Source organism: Takifugu flavidus, chromosome 2 (assembly GCF_003711565.1).
Source record: "Takifugu flavidus isolate HTHZ2018 chromosome 2, ASM371156v2, whole genome shotgun sequence".
NCBI classification, from domain to species: domain Eukaryota; kingdom Metazoa; phylum Chordata; class Actinopteri; order Tetraodontiformes; family Tetraodontidae; genus Takifugu; species Takifugu flavidus.
The window spans coordinates 7,045,885-7,063,622 of NC_079521.1; the positions used below are offsets into that span (position 1 = coordinate 7,045,885).

General features: G+C 43.4%; 1 protein-coding gene across 1 annotated transcript in view; it reads right to left on the reverse strand.

Annotated features, from left to right (window-relative positions):
- Window positions 1-9,031, reverse strand: part of tox3 (TOX high mobility group box family member 3) — a 33,657-nt gene extending 24,626 nt beyond the window's left edge. The window contains exon 1 of the mRNA XM_057025346.1: window positions 8,235-9,031. Within this exon, the coding sequence (XP_056881326.1) occupies window positions 8,235-8,336 (102 nt within the window). The 5' untranslated portion in view covers window positions 8,337-9,031. The remainder of the gene's footprint in view (window positions 1-8,234) is intronic.
- Window positions 9,032-17,738: the final 8,707 nt, after the last annotated feature.

Here is a 17,738-nt window from a genome sequence, read left to right on the forward strand (position 1 = left end):
ATTTATATGACATAGAGGGAAAAAAAGAAGGATGCTGTTATTATATTCCAAAACACAGGAGGAATGCTCCAGGGCATGGTTTGTCATTGTTATTCAGTGCTCACTCACCTACTCACTTAAAACATGATCCTTCTGGATTTTAATTAAGCACCATGGTACATCCCAGGGGGCTCTTGGCAAAGAAAACTAATTTATGGACTATTTTGTTGTTGCTGCATGAAGCTTCCTTCCTATGAGAGTCTAATGGATAAAGGCTTTGGACCATCATTTGTATTTTTATTTATTTCCTGTTATTTGTTCTCTTCTGCATGCGGTCGTGAGCCTAACAAGGCCTGTAAGGTATGTTTGGATTCAGTCCATTTATCGTAAACTGGGTGCACACGCACAGACAGACAGGTCCAATTCCACTTTTCAAACTGTCAAAAGTTAACAGGAACCTGCACCTCTGTGTTAAGCACTCGATACAGAATTACATAACAAAAGTAAATAAACGCCATTACAGCGATAACTGCACTTGGCGCTCTGCAAAGTGTGTATCTTTGTGAATTATGAACAAACAGGAGTCCCGGTCAGCATTAAGAGTTCAGTATATTAACATAAATGGGATTTACTGGCAGAAATATCAATGAACAAGGCAACATAGAGGCAGCCCTAAAGATAAAACTATTACAGTTGTTTAAGACTCTAAATGCAGCACATTTTAGGGATGCACAACAAGCTCAAGTAGATCCTGCATTTGGGATACAGTTAATGTGAACATCGGTGAGTCAGGGAAGGGATAATAGTGTTACAGGTATTACTTATTCAGTAATCATATAGCCCAGACGGCAGCCAAGTTTGAATATGAAACCCAAAGGATTGCCAAGGGTATAATCTGGGTGACCGGGTGCACAATCTTTACTACACCCTGCAATAACAGAGGACAAATGCAGGTAACAAAAGGTGTGCTATTGCTTAGGGAACACTTTTTCAAGCAGTCTGTAAAAACACCGCTAGATGCTCTTTTTGTTCTGTGTCCAAAGTTGCTCACCTGATTGTTCAATCAGCTAAAGCACGCAGCTGGTATTAAGGGCAGCTACAGACAGACGCCGCAGCTTGCTCCACCGCTACAGATGCATATCAGAAACTAATGTAGTCTCAAAACCACGGGGGTGCCTGCCGATCGCCACGGCAAACCCGTGGAACTGATGAAGGTCACCACCACTGAGCTGAGCAGCCTCGTAAAACCAGGCAGCGTATCATTATCTTCAGAATGTTTCATTATGGACCGTTAACCTTGGCTAACTCTGACCCAACACTTTAATCAGCCAACCTGCGATACCTTTAATACAGCATCTTCTTGTTTAGCGCTGGGATGGTCACTAATGCAGGAGGGCAACCCCTTCGCTGACACAGTGCAGCTACCGTCCTACAAAAGATGAACCACTACGTTGGTTTTTCTTCTGCTGCGTGTCAGAAACAGAAACATCAGGCTCAACCAGGACATCAGAACCTCTCGGACCCTCTCAGATGCTTGGATAAAGTCGCCGCTCCTTTTAAATACACATCTGAATAAAACCAGATGGCTGTAAGAATAAATCATGGTTTACATTTGCAAATCTGAGGTAAACAATCCTTCCAGTCATGCTTTATTCAATAGAAGAACCTACCTATTTTATGCAGCATTTTCTCAACAGTTGGGTTCTCTCGGTCTACTACAATGACAGCTTTCATCATAAAGCACTCACAAGGTCATGTGTAGGTTGTGTCAATGAGGCTGTCAGAATACACACCAGAAGAAGAAACTCATTGGTTACATTGGACCTCTGCATCCTTTAACCATCCCTGAGGATCAGTGGGCAGCTAGCATGCAGCACCAGGGGACCGGTTCCAGATCCGGAGTCATTGCTTCGGTCAAGGGTACCGTCTGAATATCAACCCGAGCATGTTTGCTGGTTATGAGGGTAAAGGAGCACCCAGAGAAACCCCTCACTGAATAATATGCAAACTCAGGCCAAAGAACCACGCTGGGATACAAACCATGGTCTTTCCTGCCTAGCAACAGCATTTACCACAGAGCCACTTTGCTGTTGTACACTTAATGAGTCGGCGCCATCAGGGCAAAAAGGAGGTAAAGACGTGAAATGACGAGGAGCAAATCTCTGTGCAAGCTTGTTGTTGACAGGGCTGCAAAAGAGTAACGTGGAAAAGATGAAGAAAAGGGCAACTGAAGACTGGCAGAAGGCACATTTTAAAACTGCAGCGACTCCAGCTGAACCTGAATAGAAGGTAAAAAGCATATAGCAGGTAATATACCTGTCAATCTAAAGCATGCACATAAAAGATTCAATCAGACGGCAGCTCTCTCAGATGGCAGTTTTCCAGTTCTGAGGTTTTTAAAAGCTCATTCAGAGGGCGATGCCGCTTTAGAGCGTGCTTTATTATTGCTAGTATGACAGCAAACCCTCATACAGATGTCGATGTTTCTTAAATCTCACATGCGACCTTTATGTTTGAGATCCAACTACAGGAAAAAAAACACTCAAAAATAGGACTATTCATCAGCACAAACAATCTCAGGTTTTTTTCTGTCTTCTGAAAAGTTCTGCGGCACAATAACAGCTGAAGTTAATGTTACTTTTCAAAAACGGTAGTTTGCTCCAACATGCCGTCTGTTTAACCATTCAAATTTTATTTACTCCCACTGTTTAAGCTTTTTGTCCTACAGGTCTGAGGAATATTTGCACACCTGCTGCTTTTGCCAGGCCTTTTAGTGCAGCCTGGTAACACATTGCATTGTGGGAATGTGTGACGGAGGCAGGACTGGAGGGGTGGATTCATTATACTGCATAATGACACGTAGTACTACACACACCTGCCTCCTGCCGGAATAAGGTTAACACAGCTGCCGAAACCATAGGCACAATAAGTTGACATGTCTACCGTATACACAGGACCGTGTTTCCAGATTTACAAATGCGATTCTCTCACTGAAAGCACAAGAAATTATCGCATGGAACTGTGGACATCTGTCAGCGGTCTGTGTGCTCCTGGAGAAGAGCTTAGGAGGGCGGCTTAAGTCAAGCAAGTCAAGTTAAAAGGAAAGCAGCTGAATGTTGGGATACAGTCTTTGAGGCCATTAAGAGAGTCGGACATTAGGTCTATGAAACATGAAATGACTGCCTCGCTGGGATGCTTTAAAAATGAATGTGTCTTAACAGTGAGACTAACCACTGAGGGGACGCGACACTTAGTGAAGCAGCCAGCCAGAAGTGATTGACTGGTCCTATTGAAAACTGCTTAATTCATGGTAAAAGCGGTTTGCTTCCCCCCTTTTAGTAAGTAAGTAAGGTCGAGGCTGTCAAAGAAGCCAAAAGCAGATTAAAAGAGTTGGTCACTGGGAAACATCTCTGGTGGGGTTTTTACTTTGATTTCAAGTCACAAAAATGACCAAAACATACTAAAAAAATAGATTAAAAACTGTTCTCACATAATAACATTCACCTTTAAAGCCTACATTATATCTAAAACTGCAGCGCAACTCCTCCACTGACCCCAGCGGTGTCATCTAATCTTTTAGAGGAAAGATGCAGATAAAGTTAACAACTTCCTCACAGATGAGATCAGCCCGTGTGGATGCTGGACTGGTGGCTGTTTCTGAAGACAGCGGAGGCTCTGCGGCTTATCTACCCGCTGCAAACCATGTCGCTTTAAATGGCTCTGCTCTGAGTCACACAATTTAGCAAATGAAATAAGTGTGGAGTTCTCTTGTATGCCACGACGGTTTATCAAATTGAATTAAACATTTGAATAACTGCCGTGTCATGTTCCATCTGCGCCGTAATGACGCGTGTTTTTTTGGAAAAGCAAAGACGGAAGTAATGATTTTGGCCTGACGGTTTAATTGTCGAACACTCATAACGTGCGTCTGCTCATTTAAAAAAAAGTTTTCAAGAAGAAGTGAAAGGTGAGCTAATGCTCTTTTTGCAAAACACTGAAATAACCAGGAAACAAACTGCAGATGAAAAAAAGATCCTCCTTTTTCATGACTATGGTTGTCAAAATAAACTATCTGTCCTGAGGCGTCTCCGTGCTTTGACTGATAGTGTAGCGATGTTGTGTGCATAATCAAAATCCAATAACACTTCTCGCGTCTCTGTGTGGCTGGAAGAGATGTTTTTGAAACATCTGCACCTACAAAGAGACGACAAAGAGGAGGTTGTTTCTACTCAGCAGGGACCGACAGTGGCGACGTGTGTAAAATCAAACAGTCCTGTTAGCGCGAGCGGCGTGGATTCTTCTCTGCCTGGATCATCAGAACTCAGATTTGTCCCTCATCAGCATGAGGTCACTCTGCACGGGGACTTTTATGTCTGAAAGGTTCCCGATGCGGCAACTGGCCGAACCCTCTGAGGTCCACCTGAATAACGCACAGAGTAATGCAGAGAGATGTAATGAAGTAGATTTACGAGCAGCAATGGAAATCTTTACGACTGCTGATGGGCTCACGGTCAATGTCCATCAAAGACCACAGAGCCTTTTTCATGTCCGCCTTGTAAACAAAACCCACGGCTGCTGCTGGTCATATTATACTTTCAATGAAATTCAAAGGGAGTCGTGGTCACATGTCCACAAATGTGCGTTTGTGTCATCCCCTGCGTGATTATAAAAAATGATTTAAATCTTGGTTTTTTCTGTCATCGGTGTTGTTCAGGGGAAAAAAAACAGGAAGTGGCGAGCAGCATTATCAGAAGAGCAAGCTCCAAGTACGGAACATCTTCGGCAAGCTGGCTAAAAATACCAGCATCTAATCTCAGCAGGGAAATTAGGTGTTAAATAAATCTGTTGAACTACGTCTCCTGACAAGCCACAATTAAAAGACTCAGCAAAACACACCAGCTACTCGCTCGGCATTAAAACCTCCAACATGCACCTCAGAGTCGTATCCATCACGTGCTCCATTTGACAACACAGACGACTGCTGAGGTTATACCCCCACCCCCCACCAAACATACAGGCATATACACACTCTCTTAAAGCAGTGTTTGGATATGTTTAGAATGTGTGTGATGAAATGGCACCAGCTGTGTACACTGGAGGGATGCACACGGCCCCCTGGTTGAGGCCAGCATTAACCCCTTCCCTCCCACTGCAGCAGGACAGCCGGCTGGGACAAAAGAGGCCCATGCAATTAATAGTTTACTGCCCAGGGGTTTGCTGCTGTAGATACAGTCACTCACGACGGTCTTGCCAGCAGCACTTCAGCCTTGGTCGGTTTTAGCTTACCCGCGCATGCAGGACGGAGAGGACCGCACAAACAGTGAGCAGGCTCCACTGATTCAGTCAGGCTCAGTCATTTCTGGAACCTTTACAGCCTTTATCAGCATGGACAGCATTCTTATCATACTTTGTCTTCCTATTATCAGCCAGTGGGTAAAAATAATCAGAGCAGCTGCTGAATAAATTCTAATTCTTCAACCGCGTTCAATGGGAAGTACAGTCGTGGTTTACCATTATCACAAATGGCTTGGCAATGAAAGGCAGGGTTGAGAGGGCAGGAAAGCAAGAGGGGAACCACACAACACTCGCTCTGAAAGAGCTACAGCCAAAGAACTGAGCTTATCTGTCATCAACAGAAGCAATCAAATGCAAAACGATGACAAATGCAAGCAGATCGCTAGATAGCTAGCTAGATGGATAGCTAGATAGCTAGCTAGATAGCTAGATAGCTAGATAGATAGATAGATAGATAGATAGATAGATAGATAGATAGATAGATCTGCAGCGCCTGCACAAGTGCTGTAAATGAACTCCTCATGTTTGCACCAGTGCAGGTGAAGTCTTTGTGTCAACATCTGTTAGTGATTTGGCTTTCTGTGTCTGAAGGTAATGAAAGCCCACGATAAATGGATACTGTATCTGAAACATTATTAAACCTTAAAAAGAAATAGGCCAGATGGTCATAAATATGTGAGCAATGCTGGGTCGCTTTCATGACACCATTAAAGTCAATCACAGTCGACTTTTACAAATACCAAAAGCGGTCCGATCCAAGCTGCCCTTTGTTTGTGTTAAACGTGACTAGACAAGCTGCCCAGCAAAAACACGCCGGGTTTTCACTCCATTCATCCACAAAAATGAGATGAGCTTGAATAAACGGGTCCGTGTGTTCATTTAGACTTTCTCAAACTTTAGTGGGATCGTTTGTACATTTAACTAACCATGTGGTTTCAGACAAGAGAGCCAGTAAAAGCAAGACTCCTCCACCGTATATAAATCAAGAATAATGCAATCTGAAGTAAGTGTCAGTAAAAAGAGCCAGCCTATCGCTGATTTAAGCAGAAACTAACCCCGCTGCTCACGTCCACCTATCCCAACACCTCGTATTTAAAATTGAAAGAGAGAAATAGATATGCTTCGGGGATCTGTGTTTTACTCCAACCAATTACAGCAAGTGATTTCTCCTTGTTAAATTCCTCTCAGAAGCTGTGAAGTTGTAGCAGGCTTCTTTTCAGCGCTACTATTCCTCCTTCATCCCTGTGCCAAAAACACAGACAGCTTCATTAGTCATCAGCTCTGCAGCACCTAATTAAGTTTGTGCGACTCCTTTGGATTTCTCCTGTACATTTTAAAGAATCTGTGATCTTTCAAAGCGCCACTGGGCCAGCCTGCCTCTCTTGTCATTAAAATTGAACATTTCTTTTTGACAGCGTTTTGAGAGGGTGTTGCCTGTTTTCGAATCAGAACGTGTGAATCTGGAGAGCGCACGCTGCCTGTGTGACAGATTATAAATAGATTAAAGGAATAATGCCTTGCTTCTGTGTGACTTGTCAGCACGTCACATTTCGGTGGTGACAAACTGCTCCACATTGTGCTACCTTTCAGTGAGGGATGACTCAAATAAAATTGAGGATTTATTTGAAAGATGCAGGCAAAAGAGCCCATTTGTTCAGCAGAGAAATGCACTGTAATTAGCATGAAACCCCCCCCCCCCACTCCTCATATGAGAGTAGAGACAGTGAATAAGCGCCTCTCCAGCCTCACTCTCTTCTGCCTCCTTATGTTTGTGACCAATTACTGTCACACATGGAAAATCTCACTTGACCTGGGGAATTTATGAGCGGGAATAAAATAGAGCTCAAAACTCTTACGCCAATTCAGAGCAACGCAGTTAAAATTTCTCAGGGGTGATGAAGACATGATGAAATTGGGCACATATGACAACTTGGCCACATGACAAAGAGCTGATGAAATACTGAGACAAACCTAGCAACTGTTTTTTTTTCAGTTGTTTTTTTTTTTGAGCAGCAGCATCGAATTGCAAGGCCAAATAGAGATGCAATATAGAGCTGAATAATTGGCAGAAGTGTGTATGCGTGTGTGTGCAGAGGTGGAGGTGGGGTGGAGCCATTGTTTAAACTTTACAAAAACAGCACAGCCATGGTTGTCATTGGTCTGTCATGCTGAATTTTCCCTCTTTCTGGGCTCCAGAGCATCAGGCTACTGAAGGATAATGACCCGAGAGTTCAAGTGTTACACCACTGACAAAATATCACAAGCTATTATCCGGGTTTTACATAACCTTTGGCTCTCCTCTGAGAGCTAATAAACTTGTCATTGCTCAGAAATGTTCCTGCTCACAGCTCAGGAGCGGGGCTGCCTGCAATGAGACGGAGAACCGAACACAACAACTTGTAAACAATGAAAGACACACAAAAGTGGGCAAACATCGTGATCCGTCTCCTGGGGAAGTTCAGAATTTTGTGCCATGATAATCTGCAGTGCTTTCTATCCCTCTGAAGAGCAGCCCAAACATGCAGAGTCCATAAAAGTCTCTCCAGATAAAGTTGTGTTGGCTGAGGACGGAGGTGCATTCGAGAAATCTCATTGTTTGAGGGGAATGTGCTGATGCAGTGACCCATCAGTGATCTTGGAAAAGGCGGTGCTGGATCCAGAACAGCGCCCGTGGACTGTGGAGGACAGCACTACACCTGCCTGCTGCTCCACTTCCAGTCGGTCATAAACAAGAAAGTTTGCAGCGACAGAAGTTGAAGCCCTAATTAAGCAGCTCCTGACCGACAGCGCTGGCCAACAGATGCAAACAACCATTAAGATGAAACTCAACACGCACGACTCATTCGTTTTCATTTCACTTATTTCGGAACAGATTGGCAGCCAGGAAAGCTGCTGGGCTCGGTGGGGGCGCAGCGGCAGCAGCGTGGTGACAAAACTAGGGTTAGGGGGCTTCTCCTTACCTTATTGAAGTTGTAGTAGCCCAAACAGTGGGCAAAATCCATATTCGGCGGTTCTCCTGGAATAGAATTCCCACCAGCAGACGGATAAAACCTTACATCCATGGTGTGGCGAGAGGAGCCGCGCAGCTGTAGCTTTACTCTGCACGGAGATCAGTTTGTTTCTGCCGTTTACAATCCGAACGCGGCGCGCAGAGGGAAGGAGAGAGAGGGAGAGGGAGAAAAGAGGCGGCGAAACTGACCCGAGCCTCGCTGGGCTCAACGGCACTCTGCAGCCTGGGCTTCAAACCAAAAGGCAAAGTTTTGGTATTCCTCCTCTACGCCCGAGCAAAAAACCCACATGAAGCTTGGAGTGATCCTGGTGGAGCAGAAGCGCCGTGCGTCCATGCGTTCACAGCTGCTGCTGCTGCTGTATACAAAGGAGCCACGAGACCCGGCGACTGAGCGAGGGTCCACCTCCTTCTCTCCCCCCTTTTCCTCCCCCTTCACATGGAAAATGAAAACTGTGGCAAAGTGGTGGAGAGAAGCGCCGGCGTAAATCAGCGCGTCAAGGCAGCGTGCGTAAAAGTGCCCGGAAATGCGTCCGTATCCTCCACCGGGTTTAGGTTTAAGTCCCCAACTTGGGAAACTACTTGGCGACACAGCGAAAGTGTGCAGGGGGGAAAACACACACCTTCACCTGCTTAAAACAACAACAACAGACAATGAAGGGTTTATAAAAGAAACAAAAGAGTCCAACGATGGTGCAATTAGTGCCTGTGATGTAGGACGCTAGCGTGTGTGTGAGCGTGTGTAAGAAGCTGTACGTATGAACAAGGCAAAATGTGAGAGGAAGGCGGCCAATCCCCAAACACACGAAGCCACTCCCATTAAAGACTGAATTTGAATGCATGAGATGTGCACGCGTTTGATTCCAATCTCAGCTGACGTTTGGCTTTACCCGACTTTAATAATCATTTAATGAAATCGTTTATGGGACTTTTTTTTTTTTTTTTTTCAAAAATGAGAGTTTATTATAATGTTGTACTAATGAAAGGAGGACTGTGATTAATGTGTGTGTTTTTAATTATTTATTATTGTCCTCTGTATTTGCAGGATCCCTGTAAACACGAGATCAAATGAATTCACCCATTTGTGAGAAAGAGCTGGACTTCTATTTCCCTGGCTGCACATAAAGTTTTGCATTGGAAAAGCCAAAATCATAACAAAAAGTTGCAAAAAAAAAAAAGTTTTTATGCACAGTTGAGATACAGGGAAGAGTTTCAGAGAAAACCCAAAAATCAATAAGTGCTGACAGCAACAGCTGACCTTAAATGGTAAATGGGTAAAGGAGGCCTTAACTGTCTGATCTCTCTTTATTAAAAAGGTTTCGACACGAAACTTCACGACTTAATTAAACTAAGTCACCTGGAAAGTTGAATCATCTGTTTGAACTATTCTTCTGTTTCACATACAGAACCACCTGATGATTTGTCTCCTGGTCCCATCCAGCCAAGGTGCCTTTGTGTGTCCTGGACCTGCCGGCGAGTTGCTGTAACGTCAGTTCAGCTTCGGCTAATCAGTGCGTGAAAACAGAAATGGAGGCGTTGAACTCAAACGAAGGACGGGCGAGCGCCAAAAAGCTGTAGCTAAACAGTCGCGCTAACACTGCTGAATTCTGGAACTGAGTCTGTGCTGCTGGCGCTCCTCAATGAGGCTGGTGGAAACACGCGTTTGTTTGTGTACAGTTTATATTTGTGGAGCTGCGAGCTTCTACTCGCAGGGACAGTTTGCACATGTGAGGAAGGGACGCGCTAAATGTTCCCCAATTTGCTTTCTCATGCCAGAAACACAGTTGGTCGGCTCTAATCGGGTCGGTGTGCAAACACCTTAACTGCTGCGGAGGCTCTTCCAGCAGGATTTAATTGGGCACGTTATTCTTCTGGAATCCTCTGATCGTCATCACACCTTTGACTGTTTATCAGTGAAGTTGAACTTCAGTGCTGAGATGGATCATTGGAGCAGCGTTCAGCCCCGCACCAATGTTTCAACCCTTCAGTGTTATTGCTGTGTGTGGAAACATCTCAGAACACCACCCCCACGCTTATCCGTGCACGCCACAATGTTCCATCTGTCTGCCTCCATTTTCTACACTTGTGAGCGAAAGAATGCTTTTAAATAGCGTCCGAACGCTTCCGCTTTATCAACTCTACAATGTTAGCTGCGCCGCTAACATGTGGCCGCATTCGGCTAACGTGGCGATGCTTTTTAAACGGACATGTTAGCGGGGTTTCAGATGTAACAGATGGAATAAACACGCTCGGAATCACCTCTGGCTGTAAGCACCAAAAAGAGCTGTTTCATTTACCTAGCTGTCACATCCAGCTCTGCAGGGTGGAGAGCTCAGAAAGAGGAAAATCGATGCCACTGGCCACAAGGACACGGGAGCAGAGCTTTGATGCTTTGTCGCCGTTTTGCGTAAATCTCAGCATTCTTTCGCTCACACGTTGCTCCTTAACCTCTTGTGCTTTCCCAACATCTCACTTCACAAAGACCAAACTTTTTTGATTCCACAGACTCCCAGAATGATTTATACTAATGTATGAACCATTTTGTGTAGCTGTGATAACATCTGGTGTCGAGTCCTGCTATGATGTCTGCTCGGGAACTTTATGGATAAATAGTAAGTTTTGTGTTTGTTTCATACCAACATTTGCCTTTCTTGTTTCCAGATCTTTAAACTCCCACTCACGTCCTACCATAAGGCCATTTTCAACCTTGTCTCAGACGCTTGACAAATACTTAAGAGCGGCATCACACCAGCACACGTTTACACGAGATGGTGCTAAATTAGCACTCCTGTTTATAACCCAATTAAAGGGCTTATATAAGAAAACTAAAGAGAAACTCTAGATAATTCTAGATGTTCGTGAGGACACCTGAGAGTTCACTACGCAGCAGCTCTGAGCGCTCTGGCCGGGTCCCTTTTTTTGTGGACAGCAGTGATTGTGATACGTTTCAGTGCATTTGTGCTGCCCGTGTGTGTGTTTTATCGGCGCTACTTGACATCGTTGCTGCTCTGCACCTCTCAGCTGTAGCCACTCCAGGTCTGTCAAACAATGGCTTCATATTTAACCTAGAAAAGTCTAAATCCCAACAATTAGAGTGTAACCCATTAAAGTTGCACGCGAGGACGCGGTGAGGCCTTTCTCCGACTGGACCGAGGGAAACGCTATGCAAATGAGATGTGTTTTGGCATGCAACATTCACAGGCTTAATCACTGACATACAGCGCTAAACACTGAACGCTGTGCTACAGCAGATAATCCTCATTTGAACACTCTCCAGTGCTCACTTCGAGATGGTCAACAATCCACGATGGCGGCCAACAAATCTACTTTGTAATTATGGACACATATGCAAAGCACTTTTCCTGGTGTTCACGTTTGATAACCAAGTCGTAGCTTCACGTCCTCGGCAGATACGCCCACTCAGTCCAATCCCATTCAGTGCTGCGCGTGAAGGAAAAGAAGAAAGGGAAGAGAGCACAGTCTCCTGGAAACCACGCATCAGATAAGCAGCTCCTCCATCCTCAAATCAGACTGGATATTACATGTTTGGTTTGGGGTTCAGCAGCGTTGTGTGGATGTAACTGTTGTTATTTATTCCTGTTTCTAATGTTCTTTCCGTGCAGCCGGGGAGGGGAACTCATTTCTTTTCTGATGGTTGGACATGAGTGTCTCCGCCAGATGAATTATGCTTTTCTGCCATATGTCATTTCCTGTCAGCCTGGCAACACTGAACCATTTGGTTACGTGAAAACAAATTATCTTCTGGCTGCCGCTCAGACAGAATAAAAGCAGCTCAGAATAATGACGCGTTGTTACGAAAAAAGTAATAAAAGGAGAATAATGAATTAGCCCAGGAGTCCTTGTTTACTCTCTGATCGCTGTATTCCGGCTGTGACACAGACATGTGTGTAAAGGACCTTCTCTCTTGTCTGCTCCAACAAACACGATCTGATTAAATTAGGTCTGATTGATGCTTTAAAATTTTGGGAAGAGGCTGAGACGCTCAGTCTCAAATCTGTGTCATTTTTGTATTTGGGTACTTGTGAATCAGCACGGAGCCACCAGGAAAAGGCACACATTGTTGTCAAACATCAAACATCCGAAGTTCTCCTTGGTTCTCCTCAGCAACATGTCCTAAATGCAGCTAGCGTTTAGCATGCTAATCCACACCAGCCTTTGCTCTTTAGTGAGCTGGTGGCAAAGTTAATCATAATGGTTTGGTTCCTCTTTTGGGAAAGTGCCACGTGCTCCCTTTAAGGTTGCACATGCTCTGAAACAAGTTCAATGAAATTGATTTGTTTCCTCAGAAACATCGACACTGTTCATCGGCACCAAAAACACAGACAAAAAGAGGAATTAAGAGGTGCACTGACCTTGAAAATGCACCTATTACTCACTCAGCCCAGCAAAGACTTAATTAGATATTTCATGGAAAACCACCATTCTCTCTGTTCTGTGTTGTTTAGTTTCTGAACATGGAAGTGCACCATAACAAGGTCTGAGAACAATCGTGCGTATTAAAAAAGAGACCTCACAAAAACCCTTTAAGCAACAAATACACATTATTCCTGTTGCAAATGCAATAAACAGTGTTGCACATAAAACATGAGAAGAATTCAACTCTGCAGTCCCTATCAACACTGCATTCTAAAAGCAGAAGGAAGTGATCTTCTGTTTGTGTCTCTGGAGCATTTCTGTCAACACTGAGAGTATTTTAGTCCTGAAGTCATTACATCATCGTTCGCTTCCTGTTGCCCCCTTAGATTAGTTTGCTTTGCTAATAATGATTCTGTATCGTGACCACAAAGACGATATCTGTGTGCGGAGATTGGCTGGGAGATAACATAGTCTAATACCCCATGAAAAAGCTGTTTCATGCCTGAAGACATTCCGTTAAACATTGGATGGGGCTTCAGATTCGTTTTTACGGCGCCACGTTGATCACAGAGCTGCTTCAGGAGAAATTCACTCAAGTGTACACAGACTATTCGAAACTTGACGTTGTACTAATTCAGGTGATCGAGTGCAAGCAGCTAACAGGTATTTAGCTGAAATGATTCCGCGGCTCGCCCCAGTGAGTGTCTTAGCATCTTGAAGCTAACTAGTTTGTTGTTTTATGTTTTAGAGTGCAGTTTTACACCAGTGGAAACCTTGAAGCAAAGATCTGTCTGTGGATAAATAGGCTGAAGACACCGTTAACAAAAGAGCTAAAATAAACGGCTCAGTGGCCGCTTCAGTGCTAAAAGGCTCATCATCTCTCGGTGAAAGACTAATGAACACTTTGAGCAAACAAACCCTTTGTGTTTTATGGTTTTTACCAAATCTAACCTTGGAAGAACATCCATGAAACCAAAAGAAACAGTGAAGAAATCGAATCAGTTTTACCTTTTTATAGGTTTTTATAACCTTTTTACCTTTTATAGCTCATGAATGGTTTGCTGGTCAAGAAAGGTGGATATTGTTTATTATGAGGTTGTACACTGGATTAAATTTGCTGTTTTTATAGGTCCACATTGCTGCAATTGCTGACTGATATCAGGGCTATTTAGCAGGTCAGCCTCGAATCTATTCATCAAACTGATCATGTTTATGTTTCTAATGGAGCGGCGGGCGGCGCCCAGGCTCCTTTGTTGGAGACGTGGCTGAATCTGTTTCACACTCTTGCAAACACACAGACTTTGGCCCCCCGCCCTCGCCCTCGCTTGTGTCTTCTTCCTGGATGAAGCCTCCAGGGGATCCACATTACACTTTTAATAGCACATTTCACAAACTTAACACGCGTACAGCAGAATATGTGTGTGAAAAAGAAATTCACCAGTCAATTTATGAGACTTATGGAACTCAGCGTGACCCCTCCTTTAACCATCTCTAGTTTTGTTTGCTTTTATGACTATTTCATTACCAGCGTGTGGACTGTGAGCATAAATAAGAAACAAGGAGAGAATCCTGACAAATCTGCAGGACACTTCATTATATTATTCTCAATTGAATTCTGTCCTCAGCAGCATTAGTCATCTTAGCACTCGTCATTCATACTAATTACTCTTGCCTTCCGTCCCCCACATGCTGGAAGATGATATTTCAATATCCCATTAAGCATTTCCAACACACTCTTGATTGACATCCCACTAAATATGGTTAGTAATTGCATTATATGCTTCGCTTTTCTTTGAGTCCTTTCACATCCTGGAGGTTTTATGAGTTTTTATTTATGGTTTTATTGCATTTCTCCAGCAGCCAGTCACGCTGAAACAAGAATCCAGGTTTTACACACTAATAATGTGCAGAAGATTTTTTTTAATGCGCCATTCATGCACTAGAAGGCAGGTTTTACGAAGATCCCAGGGTGGTTGGACTGCAGTGATTGGGGCAGATTGTTGCAGGATTGTGACATTAACAGCTCTTGGTGCTGAGCTGCAGCCCAGACATGATCTTCTTGAATTTGCATCAGCAGATTTCATCATGTGTTCTTTCCCACTGAAGAAAACAGGGCAAACGCTTCCAAATAGTCCTCTGAAAGGCTGTCACTGCTCTGCCCCCTTGAGTAAAATAGTTCAAGACATTCTGAGGAAAGCAGTGTAGCTCTTGGCTGAACTATTTGTATTTGCAGCGAGATAAATGTGACTCATTTGCCACAAAGTCTGCTACTCAAGAAAGATTTGCTTATAAAAAATATTATAAATGTGCCCCACAGCGCTGCACATATTCTAAATGATCCTGTGTAATGAGGTTTTTTTTGTAATGAATGTCCGACGCATGATGATTAATAGTTCTGGAATCTTACTTATAAAGTGCAATCAGTCATCCTGTAATACGTCAGGGGAAAAAGAAAAGCCTTCTGGCTGCATTGTCTTCAGGAAGAGAAAAGCAGGTCTTTGTTTGTGTAAGTTGCAGCTTTGTCACTCTATCACTAAGAGACAACAGTCAGATTATAACCTCTGCTAATGCACGCGTGCACGCTCGCAAATGTGCGCACAGCCCAAACAAAAGGAAGCATTTATGTTGTTTTTCTTAACCAAATCATTGGTCGGAGCAGTTAAACCCATGTTTATTCACAGATTTATTGTCAGATATGTTAACAGGGAACGACAGTTGTGCCACAGCTTCACGCTTCCCGTCTTCGTCACTCAGGTTTGCTACACAAGGGCAGAGTGTTTTACACAGCACCACTGAGCATCATTATTGAGGTGGCGAAACACCCAAAACCACTAACAATGTTCTCTGAAGTAGCACATTAATTAAAGGCAGTCCATTCAAGTAGCATGCAGCTTTCATTTTTAAAAAGCCACTTAAATTTTGCTGATGTTCTTAGCTGATCATGTCAGCGTGTCTCTTCTTTCTTTCTTTCTTTCTTGAAAAAGAAATTGTAGCTTCTGTCCAGAAAAAAAAGATCAATCTTAATGGAATGTTATTTAATTAAATCTGCACTCCATAAAGCAATTTTGTTGAACATTTAGTTAACTTTGTTAACAGTAATTGCATTTCCCCCTCATGTAGCCACCTAGCTCGGTTCCATGCACATTCCTGACTCCTTCTTCATTACTTAGAGTTTTACTATTAATAATACTGTTAGCATAGCAGTTACCGTGTTTATGTTCACTCTGGAGTATTCATACATAGTTTAGTACTCATTAATAGTGCTCACTAGAATGAATTTTGCAGTATAAAAACTACATTTAAATCCAAATGAGAAAATCAAACTATGTCATGACCAAACACCTCTGGAATGGAAGCACTTCTAGTCTATATTGTAGAACTGTTATCCAACTGTGATGAAAGCCTACATAAAGATAAACATACACACTGGAGCTTTCTAACATTTTAGTATACAGAGTAGCAACGCCACAGCTGTGATGTTGACAAATGTGGCTAAGATAAATCTATATTTATCTAAATAAATCAACTGGCCAACACTGATAAAACTGTCAACATATGATAACCAACTCATTAGCATTATTATGTTGCAAGTCTGACTTTAGCATTAAGCAGAAAACCCCACAGTTGCTGATTAAATTCCCATGTAGCTTCAGTTATGTTAGCATTTAACTCTTTGGTTGGGAGCTTCTATCTCTTAGTGGTTGTGACCACAAAGATAAGACAAAAGGAAGTGTAAGCAAGCAGAAACAGCCCCTGGATTAGTGTTGTTTTACTTCAGACAACTCGGATCACCCTAGCCCTTAGCCTCGACTTTGCTTTAGGCAGGAACGATAGTGAGGGAACAGTGATTGAGGGAAAAGTGAACAGTCCAAGTCTAATTTTTAGTCAGAGCGGTAACATCAATATTTGAGCCATGCTAGTCCGGCTGATAGAAAGTGGCCGTTCTTACTTCAGCCTCTGTCTCGTGTTTATATCATGGTTGGAGGAACCTTCATGAATATTTATGTCACACTAAAACTGAATTCTGTGCATGAAATGAAATACTGAGCTGAGACTCCTTTGCCCTAAAACACAGATCAAATATCTACACAAGGATATTTGCATGTGGATATAAGTGCTACTGGCTATGAGGATTTAAGCTCCGTTCTGTCAAGGGCCACCTGGTTCTGCTACATTGAAACTTGTGCCACGTTGCTTTGATCTTCTGGTTTGATCCTGCAGCTTGCTTTGATAATATGATTTTGCATGATTGGAGAGATTCGCGTACCGGTGCCTCCGTTGAGGCTCACCTGGAGCTCAGAGCACCAGGACGGACGCACAGCTTGATGGGCCGTATGAACATAGCGTCATTTTCCAAAAACATTAAAATAACTGCATTTTCTCTTCCATGCTTCAATAACTGAAGAAAGGATCTTGATTTGTTTTCCCCCATGGCTGCAAATCTCATTTTTGGAACACACGATATTATGTGCAGACCAATTCCAAATCCACTTTTCCAGTCTACTTTTCCATTATCACAATAAAATCAGGGGCTCATTTTTATGACGGCTGAATGTTGAAATACATTGAAATGGCCCAGAGGACAGCTCTGCCCCCTCGGCCATTGTCTCTTGAATTAAATGTCAACACAGGTGTAAAACAAATTGTAGCCTCATATTGTGCTGAATGTAAATGTGTCATTTGCAGATACAGATGAGCGAAGGGGGAGGAAGGGGGGGTGGGGGTGGATCGCTGAGCTTAAATTAACTGGACCCTGTCCGTGATTGAGTGACACTTCTTTGATTTGCAGCAAGCAGTTTGTTTCAATCCCCACCCCACCCCCCAGCCCTTCACCCGACCCCGTGTGTAGTGTCCACGTAGAAGGCGGAAAAATAATGACCCACCATGATGCTAATGGGCGCTAACGCTAACAACACTTAAAAAAAAGCAAAAAACAAATCAAGACAGAAATCGTCCAGGTGACTGGTTAACATTGCTAATGGTGCCTGGTGACAACCAATTTAATGATCTCCCCCACTGATATTTTTCCTCCGTAATTGATTTCCGCAGTGTAATTATGTCTGTTTTCGTAGTGTGAGGC